The sequence below is a fragment of the Xenia sp. Carnegie-2017 genome, unplaced genomic scaffold (assembly GCF_021976095.1).
Source record: "Xenia sp. Carnegie-2017 unplaced genomic scaffold, XeniaSp_v1 HiC_scaffold_13, whole genome shotgun sequence".
Taxonomy (NCBI): domain Eukaryota; kingdom Metazoa; phylum Cnidaria; class Anthozoa; order Malacalcyonacea; family Xeniidae; genus Xenia; species Xenia sp. Carnegie-2017.
This window is the reverse complement of record NW_025813436.1, coordinates 9,945,050-9,963,748: the sequence shown is the minus strand read 5'-3', so window position 1 is coordinate 9,963,748 and position 18,699 is coordinate 9,945,050. Positions and strand designations below refer to the sequence as shown.

The window sequence follows — 18,699 nt, the reverse complement described above, 5'->3', positions numbered from 1 at the left end:
ACAACGTCGGAAATAATCGGATACATTCGTAATATTGCATTCATTTTAATATTTGGCCCAATTGGCAAAGCAATTAAATCATATTTCTGTAAAAAGTCACTCCTCCGCGGATTCTTTATCTATCATGTGATATTCGTTATAAAATAGAGTATAAATAGACTAATTTTTCTTTTGAAGAATTACGTTGAAAACAAATACAATATTGTCGTTTACGGCTGGAACATTTACTTCACTCAAAGCAAGTTGCAGAGAACGAGCAAGATTAATTGGTTGGTTATTGGGACCAATCGACCATTTCTAGAATACGAAAAACAAATGAATTCAAATGAAACAACAAAAAACACAGTTTTAGATCAATAACAAGTGACTTAAGACTAGGTTAACGTCTCATGCCTGTGATGAAACTAAACATAAAGCAGATGATTTAAACAAGATCCTACAAGCCATATGAAGGATAGTTAAGAACTAACAGTTCTAGTTCGTAAAATAAAAGTTGGTTAAGTGTTGATTATCTATATTAATTATATTAATTATTAAATTATTTAAATTCATTTCAACGGTGTTTACCTTAAAATTTCCTGGACCCAAGGACAGAGTTATATTTAAGCGTTTCTCAGCGTGTATTTTCAGTCTATTGGCAAACGTTAGCAAAGAAGTCCCACAAGCTTGTCTGACGTTCGTCTCCAATTGATTAACAATTTCCTGAGGATTGCAATCACTTGATGAAATAAGCTTTTTCATAATGGCAGCTTCGATTTCTCTTGTTTTAACACGATCAATTATGACGTTGGTTTGACCTGCTTCAGTCCGGACTGCCGACTGCGTTTGTACTGCAGTTGAATAGTAACCTGTGGAAATTTTGAAACATTCGAAAGAAATATCTACAATAAAGATGAAATTATTCACAAACAAAAAAAATACTTCTATTTGGTCTGACATCCTGAACAATTCTAACTGGATTTGGACTCTCGACCACACTAGGACAAGTATCTCCAGTCCAACGCAAGATAAACTGATCATTGGAGTCAGCGGTATCACCGATAGACAACGAACAATTAGTTCCTTCGTAGATGGCTTGTCGTATTTCTCTGGCTTGACGATCTTTTAATGTTACTTTAATACCATCTAAAATGGATGAATTGTTTGAAACACGAGTTAGTACATGTTGTGTCTTGTTTTTAAACATTTAAGCTGTATGTTAACTTGACAGTAAGGTTAATAACAAAAAAAGTAGTGTACTGCTGAGTAATTAGTACTACTAACCTTCGATAACTTCAATACCATATCTCTTGCGTGAACTTGAAGCATCACCAAGGTTAAAAATCAATAAAATAGCACTGAATGCCAGGACTAAATTACAAAAACATGGTGAATGAAAAAGTCTTTACATTTGCTACAATGTTGTAGATACGTAGTAAACATAAAATTTATGAACCACTCACACTGGCTCCCAGGCTCCACCGACTGATCGCTATTTTGCAGTACAACGAAACCCCTTCTGTTCGACGTAGCGTTGTTAACAGTATAGACAAAATGACCGCTGGCTTGAGGAACGATGTCACCAGCTATAGGTATCGTCACTGGCTCGTCATCTTTCACCAATAAAGCATCAAGCATACTTAAAACCTATACAAAATTTCATTGAAATCTTATATGTATATACAAAATTGTTTAAAGTGATCCCATGATACCTAGCGAGATCAGAACGTACCTCAGTCTGATATAGAAACGGTAGCTCCAAGATAACTCGACTGTTTGATTTCAAAATATGCACCTCGGGAATCAAAACTTGTGGAATTTTATTGTTCTACAAGAAAATGAAACACCGTTAAACGACTGAAGGATGGTGGGAAGGTCAGATGTCGTCACATCTCGAGACACATACCAGAAACTGATTAAACGCAACAAATGTCGAGTAAAAAATTTCATCAGACGGTAAATTGACCACAAAAGGACGGTCTCTTGAGCTTATCGCGGGCGATGGAAACGCTGAAATAAAAAATATCCCGCTACGTTCATTAAATTAAAGACAATGATACATTACAGCAAATCGATATTTTTCAGAAATAGGCATTCGTTGCTCGTTCGATAACTGAAATGAATTCAGCTAAAGTTTAAGGAAGTTGGTCATGTAGGCTTGTGAAGTCCTCCGACAGATAATAGTAGATGGCTTTAATGACTGAAAATTTGATGTCCTACAATTTACCACAACATTAAATAACAACAGTCCCTCTATGGGGTGCACCAGATTCTTTGATTCAAACAATTTGCTTGTTGATATACGACAAGTCTTTGAGAGAATCGCGCCATTGCTGAACGCCACAATAAACTTTCATTTCATCGAAAAAAAATAATAATAATGAACTAACTTTGTTGTTGAGCACCCAAAGCATTGAGTAATCTTGCTGGTATATACCGAGCACATGCCAGTTCCGTGTACTTCAAAAGAATTCCAACGATTGCAGAGTTCCCGTTTATGTAATGTCGAACGACATTTGGCTAAAAAAAAATAAATTTAGTGGTTTGAATGAAAGTTAATGTCCAAAAGAAGATGCAAACATCAATGGAAACGGTTAATTCAAGAAATACTGACAGATTACCAGTTTTTTCGCCGAAATGAACAAGAAGCCAACATTTTCTTCGCTACCCAGTAAAGAATTGCTGAATGCCAAGTAATTACAATGTCGAAATCTTTGACCTGAATTAAAATAATTTTTCTAAACAAAAATCGAAAGATAAAGCTACCCTCGTTTATCACGGGATAGTTTATGATGAGACAGATAATTTGACACTCAAAAACCATTCACGACATTAAAGGCTCAACATACCTTGCTTTGAAGTCAGGGAATAAAGAGTACGGAATATTTTAAACATTTCAAATGGAAAAACATCCTCCGCGATTCGTTTTTCCAAAAAGAAGGCAATTTCATTTTGACCAAAGTTTTCAAATCCTTTGCTAAACATAAACCAAGCATCATGAAGTTCTTGTTTGATCGTCACTAAAGAAACGAAAAGAAAGCAGTCATTTCATGCATTAAAACATCAAGGAAACAATGAAAATTTTATTGTTTTGATGAGTCAAAGACTGCAAACCTCTAATCACTTTTGTCGATACGGTCAGACGATCTGCAACCTGAACAATAGCCCCTTCAGGATCTAAAATATTTAATAAACACAATTCAATTAAACATAATTTTAGAGGAAGTGCGATGTTTCTCTTTTTCTATCTTCCAGGTTACCATTGAACAACCCGGGTAAATTTCAAGAAGACTGGTGCCAACTTTGATTGCTCTAATGGAGTAATTTATCCATCAATATGAAAAAATGTAATGTTGTCATAAGTCTTATTTTCACACAAGAAATGGGCAACATACTCTTTAATGCTTTGTTCAAATTCTTAAAACGTTTTCTTTGATCTTCCGTCACCACGCTTGATTCACGACTTGTCCACGTGATCGTTAGTCCAACAGGACGAGTGGGGATTTTCCAAGCGTTTGAAGCATTATAAAAATGCTGTGCTGTCGAATCAGCGGTTTCTTGAATTGAGTCAATGTTAGACATTGTTTCGTCGTTCATTAACGACCAGTTGTCAACTTGTTGCAATGAACTGGACACATCTAAACATAACATAATGGTTAATAATGTATATAAGGACTATCTCAAATTGATCCAACATTAATATAGGACAAAACTTGAAGAAGAATTAAATTAAAGAATAACTCAGGATTGTTCTAGCTAGATTGATGTAATATGTTACAAATCCAGTGGTCACAAAGAAACTTAAAACTTTATTTCTACCGGACAACTAGATTAGAACGTCGAAATCCAGATGGGATCATGAAATATAAACTCAGCTGACTTTCGATTTAGACATTTTTGCCGGTCCTAAACTGTTCTTCTAGTAAAGACAATCTCATGTCATGTGACATAAGGAAGAAAAGTTGAAAGTATACGAAATAATCTAACAAACGGAACTATAAATAACTAGAGTATTGAGCTTTACCTGGGTTGAAATTATTTTCAGGTGAGGTAGAAAGCGTTTGTGGCATAAAGTAGTTCCGTTCCTGTGAGTTATTCTGTGAAGGAGGATTAAAACGTTCCCCCGGCAAGTATACCAGGCCAGTAGACATTGTCGTTTGCTGTTGTTTTATCGGTTTTATGGACGACTGACGAGATTTTGCCTCGTTTTGCAATCTTACTCTTTCAGCACGAGCTGTAAAAATAAAAACAACGTATACAGAAATGTAAAAAATAAGATGAATGTACAATTTCCAAACGTCGATAGTAAACCTTTTTTAATCAAACGTGTGCAGTAAACACAAATTCTTGCTATTTCTTTGCCTAAATAAGGCAGTTGAGCGAGTTGATCACAGCAATCGCTGCAGAATATCTATAATACGCAAAACAAACCGTTTTAAGAGATGGATCCAACAATTAACAGGTAGTACAATCAAGAAATACGGCATTAGTTCTAAATTTGAATTGAAGCCTTTGAATCTAGAGGAAATAAAATCACTTTACATTTTTACATTTCATTTCAAAGAAAAATACCTTTCCACAGGCACGGCAATGATGTTTGCGTCGGGTGATGGAGAATAATTTACCACAATATGTACAACTTGTGACAGTTTCATCTTTCATCCATACTGGTGCTCTTAGACCGGGCTAAAATATCCCATTACGTCATCAATCATGTCTATACAAAACGTTAGAGAAAAAGACATTATATCATTCAAGAGTCTCACCAGGAAGTTGATTGGCTTTGGTGACGTATCTTGATGTGATATCGAAGTGCTGGGGAGCTGTTGGGGTAGTGAAGATGATCTTGGGATAGGCTTTTGTTCAAGGGTATACTGTTGACTGGTACCTAATGGGAGTTGACTGGTACCTAATGCGAGTTGACTGCCATTTTCTTCTTCCAATTGAAGTTGTTGTTGAGAATGTAATTGTTGAGGTTGTTGGAGATACTGTTGTGGTTGGGTATGATTTGGTTGCAGCTGTTGGGGTTGCAGCTGTTGCGAAGTACATACTTGTTGTTCATGCATTTGTTGCGCTGGATTTTTTACCCCAGAGTATCCATCAAGTTCCTGTGTTTCTCCCTAGATTTCAACTCGTTTTCAAATATCGTGTTGTCATCATCTTCTTTTACTTCTCCATCTTGTTCCAACGACGAAATTCCTCCAACTTCTTCATGTTTATCATAAGAATCCTTTTCAGCGTCATATTTTACAGCTTGCTTTGAAAGCAATTGGACATTCTTCAAGTCACAGTTAGATGCTTTCAACGAACTCAAGTCACTGGAGGCTGTTTCGTGTTTGTCTGAAATGAAGAAGAAAACATGTTTGTTTCAATGGTCTGCTAAGAATTATTCAAAGTCAATAATGAAATTTTATTGCTGTTACTAATGTCATATTTGCATTATACAAGAATGATTATCAAACAAACTGGAATCAAGCATTTACTGTACTATCACTTCCTTTTAAAAATAACTTTTTTCTTAAATGCATGATTGTAATTTAGTTAAAATATTCTGCTACAAACTGCTGCATAAAATACTCCACTAACCATAACAAAATTTCTCAAATACCATGACAGCAAAGCCATCTTTTAAGATAATCTTCGGTCTTAAAGCAAGAGTGAGAATCGAGTTATCTAAGGTTGGTATTGTCATATCCTCAGGAAGATAATCACTCAAACTAGATAGCGATATTATAACTGGAGGGATTTCTGATGGATAAGCACTTGATAAAAAAGTTTCTGTGGGATTGTTTGACAGCATTGAAATAGCTGTTTTTTCATCCTTCACCTCCTCTATGTTTGATGCTTGAAAAGAAACTGGAGTTGTGTTATTGAGCATTATTTCATCTTCAGGTTTGAGAGTCTTTTCATTTATTTTTGATTTTTCATAAGATGGATGTGTTGCAGGTTCACATGAACTTTCTATGTTTCCTGTGTCATCATTGTTGTTTACAAGTACATCATCAAGATCTGATTCTTGTGTATTTGCTTGTTTTGTATTGGTAATTTCTTTGACTGGTAAAGTACTTGAAGAAACAGCCTCTTGTTCATGTTTTGTGAAACTGTTCAAGTCGCCATGTTCTTCTCCATTATCTCCAATGTCTTGTGCAAAGGATTTATTGTTTTCATGATCGGTAGGCTCTGTAGGACTTGGAAATTGCGTTAGGATCTCAGGATTCTGATGATCATCCAAAGAAGCATCATTCAAATGTGTATCTTTGGTAATTGGTGAAGAATAAGATGGTTGGGGTGTTGTTTGGGAGTTTTCATGTGGCACTGCTTCATCTTCTTTTAATTGGTGATTTTGAAAATTAATTGATAAATTTTCATTTGACATCAAATTTGAATCATTAAGCGATGATTTTTCATTTTTCTCTTCATTCTTGTTTGCCTCCACATCTAAGTTAAAAGAAAGTCATTTTTTCATTTTTTTAAACCCAGAAAAACTCAAGTCTATTCAAAATGCACTAGCCAATGCCTTACGTGGACTGTCATGATTAGAACTTGTTTCCTCGACTACTTCACTCGATTCATCTTTATTATGAACTGTTTCTGATGCTTCATTAAGATTTGGATCATAAGAGATTTCCTCTTGATCTGATGGAGTTAAATTTTCCGATTTGTTTGCAATCATGCTGTGTAATAACTGACGAAGTGTATCAGCATCCAGGCTGGCTAATTTTGCCTTAATTTCTTCTTCCATTGTCTTAGTTGTAAAACTGGAAAAAGCTTGGAACAGCAGATGTCTGGCCTTTGATCTATAAAAAGAGCTATAAAATCCATAAAAATAGCCATTTTATCAGTTATCTTGTACCTCCTACTAAATTATTCATTTCTTAATAAATTGCTTCGATCAGAATGTTAAAAATACAACGTGGAGGCTGAATTTAACACAATAGCAATTATTTCATAAACAAACAAGCAGAAAATGAAACTAAGATAAACGAGGCTCAGCAAACAAATTCTACGATAAACTATACACCATAAGAAGCACTTACATTATTTCAAACAATGGACGAGAGATTTATCAAAGAAACAGAAACTTTTAAGCAAGAAAAGCAATATAATCTAAGCAGACTGCACGCAAAATAAGTAAAACAACGGGAGATTGTTATTTCAGGGGGGAGGGCACATTTTCCAAGTTTTCCTAGATATTAGCGACATTTCTAGATGCCATTGGTACATTCTAACGGATGGAAATGAGTCAAAGTCAGTTCCAAATCCAATATGGCTGATAAGCGGGAAGTTCAAAGTAATTTCAATGAAAACACTATATCTGCTAAGGATAGCGACTCTGATAAAACTTTGTGCGATAAATTTAGTCTAACGAAAAGTATTCTTGCAAAGAGCCTAGAAAAATTTTTTTCTCCGGCAAGGTGAAGCTCAAATATTTTACTTTAGAAATTTAAAATTACATTCATGTCATGTACTGTACAACCAGTTGACCAAAATTGTCCATGATCTTATGATCATTGATCAACAGATATTCAATTTCACCATTTGCTCAATCTTAATGCAAATGTTCATGCTTTCTTTAGGTTTGAAAAATTTGTTGCTTGTCTGTCAGATGTTAGGGAAAAGAATCCTTTTGTCTTTGACAGTGTTTTGCCACAACTTATACAAAATTTACAAACGAATATGAAGGTAAAACATCCAACGTACTGAACAGGCTTAATACACAGAATCTGCAATATTGCGCTGCCTTTTTAAAATTTAAATTACATTTCAACTTACCATAATCATATTTTTAAAAATATTACATAAAGGAAGAAGTGGATTTGATGTTTCAGCAAGAAAATTTCCGTGAACTTTGTGAACAGTTGGACGATCTAGTTAAAAATGCACCAAGTGTTGAAAATCCATGGTAACATATATGATAATGAGCCCATTCTATTCTCATGGTGGAAACACTTAATGTAGGACATTGAATACATTATTAGGAGACCATCAGGTGACCCAAGCAAAGATATTGTAGACCATGTTGTAACTGTGAAGATGGAATATCGTGATAAACTCAAAGGAATGCTAGAGAAGGTCAATGATTGAATTATCTGTGCATTAAAATCAGGTAATCCTTGCAACAACTTATTTCATAGTGTGAATTTTTAGATAAGACAAGACAATGATGGATTGAAACAAGAAGCAATGTTTATAAAAACAGAAATATTAGACCGAGAGAAGAAAATCGTGAATAAACATCATGACTTGGAAACGGTGAGGGGGGTTTTTAGTGATTCTTATGGATTGCTGTGAACATGTGTGATATATTGCTGACATTTTAGATGGCATTGAGTTTCGATTCTTTGACATCAACTGATAATGGACAGGAATCTCTAGAAGATCTTATAACAGATATTGAATCTATGACACAAGAAGTTGATTTAAGCATTGTAAATATGTTTAACTGTAAATAGTAATATATTTAAATAAAAAATGCCAGGTGAAATTTAAGTAAATTCTTTATGTATGCTAACATGAAACAGACAAAAATATCCTACAAGATACATTATATTTATGACAGTTTCTGCCAACCTACATCACCATTTCTCATTCCTTGTAGTTTACCTCATTTGCCAAACTATCTTCTCCAATACTAAAAATATAAGCATTAAGAATTACTTGTAGAGGAATACAAGAAGAAAAATATATGATTACAATGGGACAGACAAAAATAAAAGAAATGAAAGAATACATGCGAATACCTGAGCAAATTTATGGATTTGTTCAACAACAACAGCAAACATAGCACCAACACTTTCATCAATCAATGATTGTAGATAATGTACAGCTTCTTCATCAGAAAGATCCAAACGAAACTTTGCTTCAAGCTGAAACAAAAAATAAATTGATTAAAAGTTATTTCTTCCGTCTCCTTCCAATTACATGATGGTGACTGGTGATGGAAGAGTAAAACAATGTTTATTGATTCATGAACAAGAACAAAGTTCATGGCGAAGCGTCCAGGGGCAAAACTAGAACGTTAATTTGGGGAGGGGGGGGGCGGTATATATTCATATATTCAATTAGACTCTCAGAGAATTTTAGTTTGAAAGATTGTATTAAAGTTACTATGAAACAAACGTCATATAAACATGTCTTACGGTCACCATAACAAAATGCTGTACAACTAAGATATAATGTAAGAATTAAAACCTCATTCTTCATCTTCATCTTTAGGTTGCTCATTATTTGGGCTAACCACGAGGCGTTTTTACTCTTCAGTATTTTATTTCCATTTTACAATTTTCCATCACTCCTTACATTTCATTACATTCATAAACCTCTATCCAACATGTCCTTCCTTTTCCTCTCTTCCCTAGCAATGCCGTCTTCAACACATGTCTTCCCCAACATTATCCTTTTCTCTCATTATTACTTTTCCAAACCACTGCGACCTTGTCTCTTTCAATTTCTCTCCAATCATCGTGAATTTTGCAGTGCTTCAAATATTCTCACTCCTGATTCTCTCTTTTCTACTCACTCCAACTACCCATTCTCAACTTTTCTCAGCCTTTCACATGCTTAGCTGTCACAAATCTCAATTATAGCTTAAAAATATATTCCATTATGAGGACCAAACCAGTTCTGTTGCAATGCAATGATAAACTCTTCATTGTTACCTTCTTGACAGTCTTGTCGGGTTCCAAAGCAATATCTGGAACATTCGTATCAACCATTAAAGCAAAAAGATTAAGGATTAAATTCGCCGACCTACCACATATAAAAAAGAAAGCTTTTAGTTGCGATAATGGGTACGTATGTAAACAAACTCTAAAACAGCTCAGAAAATAAACAAATGTAAAGAAGAAATACTAAAGAAAGTTGTATTTTGGACCTGCGTAGATGTAAAAATGCTGTATAACATTGACGTCGAAATTCTTGATACAATTCACTCTGAGCTCCTCCCATCGCCTCAACCTACAACAAAAACATAATTCACTTGCGACAGAGCAGTTTCGCGACTTAAATTAGGACATAAAATTGAAGAAAACGTTGGAAAATTGACTATGAACATAAACATAAGAATACAAAAGAAAGAGAGTGCTTTTCTTGTTATCTACGAACCTTATAACCATATATTGACAACTATAATAATTACAATACAGATCTTGTACATTGACAGTAAGAAAAATAATAGGATTTTCTCGTAGGGATGTTGACAAGTATAAGTAACAATTTTTACCATTTCTTTACTCAATTTCATAGGAGGAGGAAGAGGTTTAGGATCGCGACCAAGAATGTAGCCAAAATCAATGTGAAAAAGATTGCCTTAAATGTAATAAGCCCCGATTTAAATGATCCTTGCTGATATTTTACAGCCTCAAATTAGACGGTGGAAAGAACTCACCAGATTTTGTGAGCATTAGGTTGTCCAAATGCCTATCGCCCACCCCAAGAAGGTATGTAATGACACAATAACCAGCTACATAAAGACGACATTAAAGCAAACATAAACAAAAATGTTACCCAAGTAAAATGTTAAGAATGATTAGATGATAAATTGTAAACTCAGTGCAGGATAGCTGTACCTACGAGTCATAATAAAAGTTTTAAAGAACGCACCACAACTTTTTACATATGTGTCCATAACATCGGGACTGATACCATAGGAAGAGCCTTCAGAAGGACTGTGTTTACGGAAGAAATTCTAAAATATAAAACAGGTAAATTTATGGAATGAAATAAAATTGAACGAAGCGTTCTTGTAGTGAGAAACCTGTATGCTGCCATCTGTAGCAAGAACTTCAGCAACAGCACAAGACTGAATGAACTGCACACACCCTAAATACAAACAGGAGAATCATAAGCTCCTGCTCTCTTGCATTAAAATAAAAAAACCAAAAGCTTACCACTGTTCGTACTTGTAGCCAGCACGTTATATGGAGTTAACTTTAAATCAAGATTCTCAAGCATCAACAACTAAACAATGAAATTTCATCCATGTCTTTAATGAAGCATTTTACGAACGTATTTCTTGAGGCAACAACTACAAAACGTATTCTTTAACGAAATAATCAACAGCTTTTGAAGAATTTTTGACTACCTTGTCCATGAGTCGTATGATTTGAAGAATAAGTTGATCCTGTCGCAAATCATCACCATTTTTGAAAATTGCCTACGGGAAAAGAAAATTAGATTGAAATGAAGTCAAGCAATATACAACAAATAAAAATTTATCGTACAATGTATTCTTTGCCTTCGACCGTTTTGAAAGTAAATTTCGCAGGCATCATGGCGCTTTTGAACAACGACGTCTTTTCTAAATTGGTTTGAAAGCATAAAACAGAGTTAAAAAACGTAAAGAAAGATGATCTATTGATTTTATCAAAACTAAATTTGCCATAGTAGCTGGTTTATATTGACGTTAACAAGTGTTGGAGATAAAAGTCTTGAGGAGAATCTTCTTTTGTGTGTAAATACGAGCCTGATGCGGCTATCGTAAGCCACTTCAATACACCTGGCAAAGCATACGGGTTACTGTAAACCACCCTACACCTCATACGTCATACCGCTATCTTTACTCACAAGAACAACCCCTTATAGACATTAAGTGATTTCAGTAATTCAGTTCCAGGCCACTTACCGGCAACAACTCCAGTTATTTTGACGTTAGGATCAAGTGGTAGAGGTAAAGGTTCTTTGATGTCAAACCACTCAGGATTATCAAGAATAGTCTGTAATTTTTCAATCTGTACAATGCGATAGTTACAACGATTAAACCACAATTAACACATGCTCAATATAAAGCCAGAAGATAACATTTTTACAGAAGAACCTTTTTCTTTCTGTTTCCACTGAACTGAGCGACGTTTTTCATGATTGCAACTAACTTATCATTAAATTGCTGCTGCCTTTTCAATATCCTTGCTTTGCGAACCTTGGCTGGAACAGCATCCTAAGATGAAAAAAATGATGAACAATAGAAAAACTTACAAAAAAAGATTCCTTCTTTGTGAAGAATACATGAAGCATTGACATAGATGCAGGACAATTTCATTTCTTTTTACATTTAAACGTACAGGCGTAAAAATCATCAAATTGATGCAAGTTGTCATCGTACTTGTGGACGATTGTTCAATGAACAAAGCTGAAACAATATTGTTGTCACAACAGTAAACATGCTTGTTCTATCAACAATGTTCACATACTGCTTAAACATGTTGCATCAAGGTTAATTGTTTAGCAATCGTTAACAATACATTTGGATCAATGTTCTTACCGATTGATGATTTAAAAATGTTGCCGAGTCATGATAACAACGCTAATCATACGTTACTCAACGAACAATTTTGTCAATTTTTACGCAGTGTAGAACAATGATAGAACAAGAAGTTTTATGGTTCGACTACTCAATTGTATGTCATGTTTATAAGTATGCTACAAACCTTCCCAGCATGCACTGACACCCCCCACAAAAACATCGTGTTACATCAACTTATCTGGATATATAAAGATGCCCGGATGCCGCTCTCCAAAATCCTTTCACGAATTTTTCGATAAAAAATTCTTATTTTTTATCGAAAAATTCGTGAAAGGATTAAGCGTTTTATAACTTTCAAAACACATAATTTTAGAAATCTAACTTAAAAGAGATAGAAAATACGTCAAAACCTCAGTATATATTTCACTACATAATATCAACGATGTTTTCGGGTTAAAACGAAGCTTGATAAGAGGATAAAACGATTTCGAAGAAATAATATTTTCATGTTTTGAAAATTTAGCACAGCGTTTTATACCTGGATTAAAAACTTTATGTAACGACGAATTATTTTACTGTAAAGAACATAAGCTTTACTGGAGTTGTCTTCACTGCTTTCTACACGAAGATACCTATAATAAAACAGGAATAAAAATGATTAATTAAACAGTTGATCATTTTGAAAGACCTACTACGAGTAAGTAGGTACCGATATTCATTAATATGTTTACAAACCAGTAAAGAAACGTCGCTAGAATATCACTCCGACTTGCTCGCCATATAAGGAATGCCTCAAGATATGAACCTTTTTCTTCTACAGATTTCAAATTATCTGATATATCAACATCCGGTGCAGGTTTACCCTCCGTTTTGTCATCCTCTAAAGCCAGTTTTCGTGAATTCATGCCGTCCTACTCAGTCTCCCAAGTCCTTGTCAATGTCTCCCCAGTTCTCCTCACTGCCTCCATACTTTTACTCCCATTTTCTCCTCACTGTCTCCCTGATCCTACTCACTGTCTCCCCGGTCCTCTTCACTGCCTCCCCAGTTCTCTTTATTGCTTCCCCCGGTCCTCCTTACTGCCTCCCCAGTCCTCATTACTGCCTCCCCAACCCTCATTACTGCCTCCCCAGTCCTCCTTACTGCCTCCCCAACCCTCCTTACTGCCTCCCCAGTCCTCCTCGATGCTTAACCAGTTCTCTTCACGGCTTAGAACAATTAAAAATTACCTTGGGTCAAGAACTCTTGAATCAGTGCAGTATTACTACCTACATCAGGTTCATATCTTAATGCCTGAACCAATTGCAGTAAGTATAACAGAAGATCCTAAAACGATATGAAAATACACAGTTGGGTAGCATTATCAACAATGATCAAGTCATACAATAACACACTTCATCATTAGCTTCACGAAGTCTCGATACAGCATAAATTCTGACTGCTGGGTTAGTAAATTGCGGGCTTAGTAATTCCAGCGCGTCGTCAACATCAATTAAACTCCACTTATGCATAAGATCAAGAGCCTGCGTAAGACAGAGTAAATTTGCTTTAGTAAATAAACGGGTTTTATGAAGAATAAAATGATATAACTGACCTGTCCAGCTTCTGAAGCCTCGTTCCATTCAACACATTTCAAGAACTTCGTCAAAGCCTACGATGAACGCTATTTTGTCAATATTATCGTAAAAAAAAGGAAGCAAATAATCTTTAACTGGGAGCAAGCCGATTAAAATTATTATATAGTTTTATGGACTGATTATTAAACGAACCTTTTTTTGACTGGATAGATAAAATCGAAACTGCCAGAGCAAATCTTTTTCTTCTGAAGTTAAAATCTTGCTGGGAGGGTAACCAACAATTTGCTGAAATATTTCAAAATCACAACATTACATAGCAAGATGACGTCACAAGCATAACACGTACGTAACTTGGTCCCGTGAACAGAGCAGCGTATTTTATTAAACAACATAAGACAAAAGGTGAAAAGTTCTCGACTTTAGGCGGTAACATTGAGAAACATAAACTAGACTATTAAAAACTATATTTGCTCAAACTCAATTCCAACAAAACTCAACAAATAGTGCGTTTCAAATATCGCACGAATCAAATTTTGTTGAAAACTTTTGTCTTAAAATTCGTTGTTATTAATTTGCTATCCCACAGAGTGTTTTGTTTCAATGAAAAGCAACGCAGTTTCGATCAATATTCACACTGAATACTTCAGAAAAATTCTTTTCAACTTAAATTAAAGAGTAACAATTAAACTCCAAGGAAAACGAGCAATGTACGAGTACATAAAATGTCCGAAACATTTTGAGAAAAGTCGTGTGCGAAGTATGTACATGTTGCGTGTATAAAAGTTGAATAATATGCAGAAAGAGGTCCTGGAATATGCTTGGCTATATAGAAAGGTACAAAACCATATAACAAATGGATAAATTATCACGCATAAATGGACTGTGGATAAATATTTTCACAAAAAAAAATATTACAGCACAGTAATAGCAAAATATTTTGAGTTATATACAACGCTAAATGTAACTAATGCTTCCCTCTCAATTTCGCAGAAACAATTATTTCAACAATTTATTACAACAGGAAAGATAGTCATCGTACTTACATTAAGTTGGTCTCTGACCGCAGCATTCGGTTTCATATCGTGAGAAATAGCTCCACTGCGGACACTTCGAACTAATTTGTGATGTTTTGTCTCGACTAGATTCTCCTGAAAGAAATAAAGTGTACAAGTTCATATAAAGAAGCACCTTATTTAGATGCTCAAACGAGAATAAGTCATGTGTCTAGGCAAATAATCAACACAAACTGCATCATTTCAAAGCCAGCAAAAAAACTTGGACATTACCAAGAAATACGAAGACTTCGTTAAGTGGTTTAAAGAAGCAATGTTGGTTTTTATAGTTATCAAGATGCATGCAGAACGAGCGATATACGCAGGTTAAGTTAATGTCGTAAAATTTAATCAATAATTAACGCGATCATCTACTTAGCATATTAAAAATGAAAAATATATTTTGTATATGTCGCCAATATGCGATCGTCATCCCATTATCTATAAAAATTCAAGCAACAAACGGTGTAATTTTAACTATTTATAAATGAAAATGCAAAGATTAGTTCCCAGATTACCGCTATATCGTCCAGAACTATTTTTCAACATTTCCCACTATGAACTTTCAAAAACTAAGTTCAAGAGCCTTTATTCATATATACACATACTCTACATGATTGTTTTCTGTTGAAATTATATTTAAATCAAACGTGATAACGGATGTATCAATAAGGGCTAGTCAATTATCAATTGTCCATGGCTATGCAGACAAGGGAGAGACCAAGTTATATTTATAATCAAACAGAAATACCTAAAATGACCGGTGGAAAAACACAGTTTGAATTAAAAGCTATGTTTGATATGCCAGACCTGTAATAACTCTGGATCATGTATTTTAACAATCTCTGGATTAAGATAAAATTCTTTTTCATCGGAGTGCTGGAATATGCAATGGCAGACAAAATTCATAAGTAAAACACAAATAGTCTTTGGATGAATTTGATAAGAATAATTCTGACAAAACCTTTTCATAATATACAACAGCATAGCTCAAACCATCATCAACAATTGTTGGGAATTCAACCATAAGGAACATGGAATCCAGTCTATGTTTTTCTTTCTGAAAGATGCGAGTCAGCAAATAACTCTATTAACAATTTTGTTTTATTTTACATATTGAAATACAGACAATAAATGATAGAAAAAAAGTTTTCCTTTCACCTCGTTCACCATTTCAATTTCTCGGAAAGTCAATCTATCAAGCCAGTCAACTTTGCACATTCGACCTTTGTGATGCTTCTTGCTTAGCTAAAATCAGAATTAAAACAAAAGCAAGTTGACTACAAATCAGTCCCAAGCTGTTAACAGATACAAGACAACTATGAAAAAATTAAAGATGCTTGTGGATGACGATCGTATAATTCGGTCATATACTTTGATGAAGATTGTATAATTCGATGAAATAATTGGAATCTTCATCTGACCTTGGCCAATAAACACATTTTGTCATCAGGATCTGATGTCTTTCCTGGTGTCTTTGATGGTTCACAGCCATCAGCTTCAACATCAGGCCATACATGCAGATCATGCATTCCTCGTCTAAATATCCTGGGTACCATAAAATAGGTAGAAACATAAATCTCAAATAGTGCAGGTGTGTAAGGAATAGTGTATAGAAGCATTTCTTACCCGGACTTTCCAAACAGAGACACAGTCGTTCCACCAACAAGGAGAGATTTCCTTGGACCATATATGTCCCATATTGTAAGAGCAATTTGTGATGAACGAGGAAGGTCCTTGTACCTCAATGGCAAAGTTATCCATTCATTCCAACTACATATAAATATATAAATACTGGAAAAGATGTCGAGCATTTCTTTAAGTTCCAAATCATTTCACTAACTTCCATCTAGTGTTAAATGGTCTATATGCTGTCCTTGTTGGTAAACCTATTGGCTGGCCATCTGCAAACACCTGACAGGTTACATATAAGTCTGAATATTCACTGAAAGGGAAGGACATCGTTATATATAAATCGGGAAAATATTCACGTTAAAAAAATGTTAGGATTAACAAACCTTTGATAAAGACCAGAAAATCGTAGTTGCGGATCTTCAACTAAGGTTCTATAATCCTTCTTTTCTCTTTTACCCTCGAGATTTCCTCTAAACATCAAAGAATATGAATGTATTAATCGAAAAGACAACTCAAACTGTGCCGTTTTTGTCGTCGTTACATTTTCAGTGATACATTAGCGTCCAAATCACAGCTATAAACGTAATAGAAGCGTTCATTATCAGCCATGCTATTTCTATTTTCGTTTTAGATACACCATGTTTTGATCTTCGTAGTTCCTATGTTTCCTGCTCAACAAACGGGGAGGGAGGTGAGATAACGACTCAAATTTACATGAATGCTTCGATGACTTTTCTATATTGTAAAATCAACAAAACAACAAGATTATTAAAATAGACCTAACAAGTCATAACATCACATTATATAATAAAATTATCCTTTGGCTACATGTAATTTATACCACTTCTCCCGGGAAATAATAATAACCGTCCTAGAAGGTAAAAGAGATGAGATTATCAGTGTAAGTATTGTACAAAACTACTATGAATGACTTGCCGTTTACGTTTTGCCAGCAGGAAACAGACAACGCACGGAGTTAAACTGGCTTACTAAATCATTTTTTTTCAGAAATAGTCCTTCACGAACGCAGAAAGACTTCGACATCCGTCCTAAAGATAAATTAGGTATAGAATATATACCAAATGTACCTTTCACTTATCTGGGATAACTTTTAATATTTAACACTAGTAGAAATTTAGCCAATCAGAGATCTAAGAGCTCAAAATTTACCCAATAGCAATTATAAAGTTCATCGAAATCAACCAATGAAATCGGGCCACCAAATGATCTTAATACACGTCAATCACTTTACACAACGGTAGATGCCCTCAAGACTAGAAAGTGAAAGGAAGGTTAGTGAAATTTTCATTTATTGTTTTAAAACGTACTTCAAATGTTGATAAATTCAATGACAAAAGCCTTGTTTGATGTATAGTTACGCATTGTTTTACTGTAAATCTTTTCGTCGGTTGTTTTTGTGCAATTCGCCGTTTAACTGCGTGCCTTCGACGGTGTATTTTCTTGGCCAGAAAAACTTGACAGGAAAAAACGGCAAGTTTCTAAGTTTCAAAGTTTTTCTCTTCTTTTTACTTCAGTGTGTTGGTGACTGCTAGTGTTTTGAATACTTCGAAGTGAAACTTTGTTGAATATTTTTGCTTCCAGCGTGTATTTTTGAATCGATATTTTTTCAGCGACAAAGTTGTGCGACCGACATCTTCCTCGTTTCAACACAAAAATATGTAAAAATTCTAGGTGAAAAGTAATAATATGGCAAAATAAGCGATAAGGAGGATATTTCTTTTCCCATGCGTTGATTTTTTGTTGGTAAAAAATGTTCTTTTGCCTCTTTTGAGCGAAAATTTTGAGATATGTGAAAAAATATGAAAATGTTGGTTCATGGCGGACATTGGACTTTCGATAAAATTGGCGCCAATTTTGTTCCGCGTGAAAATGAAGAACACTGGGCACGAATTATGCAAAATTGACAAGCTTGACTACGAAAATACCCACAAAATCTTTGAATGGAGTGGGATACTGGGAAAAATTTAAAGAGTTTTGACGGCTATAGGTTCTTCAATTCAATAAGTTCGAATGATAGCAATTTCAGTGGGCGAGAAAGATTTTTAATGAAATACGATGTACGCTACTTGAGTACAATTTAGAAAAGTTGTTATTGAAAACTATTTTAAGAACACTTTGCAAATGAATGTGTTCATTTTCTATAGGAAAAGAAGCTAGTTTTCTCTTGAGAATTTACTATGAGCAATCATAAAGAAT

The 18,699-nt window shown here is 34.6% G+C and overlaps 4 protein-coding genes across 7 annotated transcripts; 1 reads left to right on the top strand and 3 right to left on the bottom strand.

Moving 5' to 3' along the window:
* Window positions 1-29: 29 nt before the first annotated feature.
* LOC124447134 (zinc finger FYVE domain-containing protein 16-like) lies at window positions 30-5,045 on the bottom strand. Of its 2 annotated transcripts, XM_046998032.1 has the most exons (16): window positions 4,746-5,045; window positions 4,552-4,665; window positions 4,291-4,390; window positions 4,004-4,213; window positions 3,375-3,617; window positions 3,094-3,156; window positions 2,829-2,999; window positions 2,601-2,698; window positions 2,370-2,499; window positions 1,886-1,989; window positions 1,712-1,807; window positions 1,443-1,626; window positions 1,264-1,350; window positions 922-1,125; window positions 568-848; window positions 30-297 (listed from the first exon to the last, which is right to left on the bottom strand). In XM_046998032.1, exons 1-16 carry the CDS (start codon window positions 5,043-5,045, stop codon window positions 160-162), a joined length of 2,523 nt encoding a protein of 840 aa, XP_046853988.1. In that variant the 3' UTR covers window positions 30-159. The 2 variants fall into 2 exon arrangements, with proteins under 2 accessions (XP_046853988.1, XP_046853989.1); XM_046998033.1 differs by lacking the exons at window positions 4,552-4,665; window positions 4,746-5,045 and adding an exon at window positions 4,411-4,429 and having other exon boundaries at window positions 4,291-4,341.
* LOC124447195 lies at window positions 4,920-7,843 on the bottom strand. Of its 3 annotated transcripts, none has more exons than XM_046998105.1 (4): window positions 7,753-7,843; window positions 6,502-6,776; window positions 5,566-6,417; window positions 4,920-5,319 (listed from the first exon to the last, which is right to left on the bottom strand). In XM_046998105.1, exons 2-4 carry the CDS (start codon window positions 6,719-6,721, stop codon window positions 5,063-5,065), a joined length of 1,329 nt encoding a protein of 442 aa, XP_046854061.1. In that variant the 5' UTR covers window positions 6,722-6,776; window positions 7,753-7,843; the 3' UTR covers window positions 4,920-5,062. The 3 variants fall into 3 exon arrangements, with proteins under 3 accessions (XP_046854061.1, XP_046854053.1, XP_046854047.1); XM_046998097.1 differs by lacking the exon at window positions 7,753-7,843 and adding an exon at window positions 7,017-7,122 and having other exon boundaries at window positions 6,502-6,788; XM_046998091.1 differs by lacking the exon at window positions 7,753-7,843 and adding an exon at window positions 7,017-7,122.
* On the top strand, window positions 7,240-8,464 carry LOC124447332. Its single transcript, XM_046998245.1, has 6 exons — window positions 7,240-7,394; window positions 7,557-7,662; window positions 7,785-7,882; window positions 7,959-8,052; window positions 8,128-8,232; window positions 8,301-8,464. The coding sequence occupies exons 1-6, from the start codon at window positions 7,246-7,248 to the stop codon at window positions 8,430-8,432; spliced, it is 684 nt and encodes a 227-aa protein (XP_046854201.1). The 5' UTR covers window positions 7,240-7,245; the 3' UTR covers window positions 8,433-8,464.
* Window positions 8,395-17,157, bottom strand: LOC124447123 (phosphatidylinositol 3-kinase catalytic subunit type 3-like). The gene is made up of 28 exons (XM_046998025.1): window positions 17,024-17,157; window positions 16,866-16,952; window positions 16,691-16,792; window positions 16,477-16,620; window positions 16,272-16,395; window positions 16,009-16,095; window positions 15,812-15,907; window positions 15,658-15,726; window positions 14,839-14,943; window positions 13,988-14,080; window positions 13,813-13,869; window positions 13,613-13,741; window positions 13,448-13,544; window positions 12,956-13,100; window positions 12,759-12,852; window positions 11,795-11,914; window positions 11,603-11,708; window positions 11,202-11,278; window positions 11,063-11,134; window positions 10,869-10,938; window positions 10,736-10,800; window positions 10,582-10,666; window positions 10,367-10,441; window positions 10,202-10,287; window positions 9,854-9,936; window positions 9,639-9,729; window positions 8,721-8,846; window positions 8,395-8,611 (listed from the first exon to the last, which is right to left on the bottom strand). Exons 1-28 carry the CDS (start codon window positions 17,089-17,091, stop codon window positions 8,597-8,599), a joined length of 2,568 nt encoding a protein of 855 aa, XP_046853981.1. The 5' UTR covers window positions 17,092-17,157; the 3' UTR covers window positions 8,395-8,596.
* Window positions 17,158-18,699: the final 1,542 nt, after the last annotated feature.

Coding starts and splice junctions, on each gene's coding strand:
- LOC124447332 (XM_046998245.1), top strand. CDS start 7,246: ATGGCTGATAAGCGGGAAGTTCAAAGTAATTTCAATGAAAACACTATA. Junction 7,663..7,784: donor ATTTACAAACGAATATGAAG/GTAAAACATCCA, acceptor TATTACATAAAG/GAAGAAGTGGATTTGATGTT. Junction 8,053..8,127: donor TCAAAGGAATGCTAGAGAAG/GTCAATGATTGA, acceptor GTGAATTTTTAG/ATAAGACAAGACAATGATGG.
- LOC124447195 (XM_046998105.1), bottom strand. CDS start 6,721: ATGGAAGAAGAAATTAAGGCAAAATTAGCCAGCCTGGATGCTGATACA. Junction 6,418..6,501: donor TTCTAATCATGACAGTCCAC/GTAAGGCATTGG, acceptor CTTTTAACTTAG/ATGTGGAGGCAAACAAGAAT. Junction 5,320..5,565: donor ATTTGAGAAATTTTGTTATG/GTTAGTGGAGTA, acceptor TCTTCATTTCAG/ACAAACACGAAACAGCCTCC.
- LOC124447134 (XM_046998032.1), bottom strand. CDS start 5,045: ATGCATGAACAACAAGTATGTACTTCGCAACAGCTGCAACCCCAACAG. Junction 2,500..2,600: donor TCATTTCGGCGAAAAAACTG/GTAATCTGTCAG, acceptor ATTTTTTTTTAG/CCAAATGTCGTTCGACATTA. Junction 1,990..2,369: donor TTTGGGTGCTCAACAACAAA/GTTAGTTCATTA, acceptor TTTTTATTTCAG/CGTTTCCATCGCCCGCGATA.
- LOC124447123 (XM_046998025.1), bottom strand. CDS start 17,091: ATGGCTGATAATGAACGCTTCTATTACGTTTATAGCTGTGATTTGGAC. Junction 13,101..13,447: donor TCAAGAGTTCTTGACCCAAG/GTAATTTTTAAT, acceptor AACTGGCTTTAG/AGGATGACAAAACGGAGGGT. Junction 8,847..9,638: donor CCGACAAGACTGTCAAGAAG/GTAACAATGAAG, acceptor TTTTTGTTTCAG/CTTGAAGCAAAGTTTCGTTT.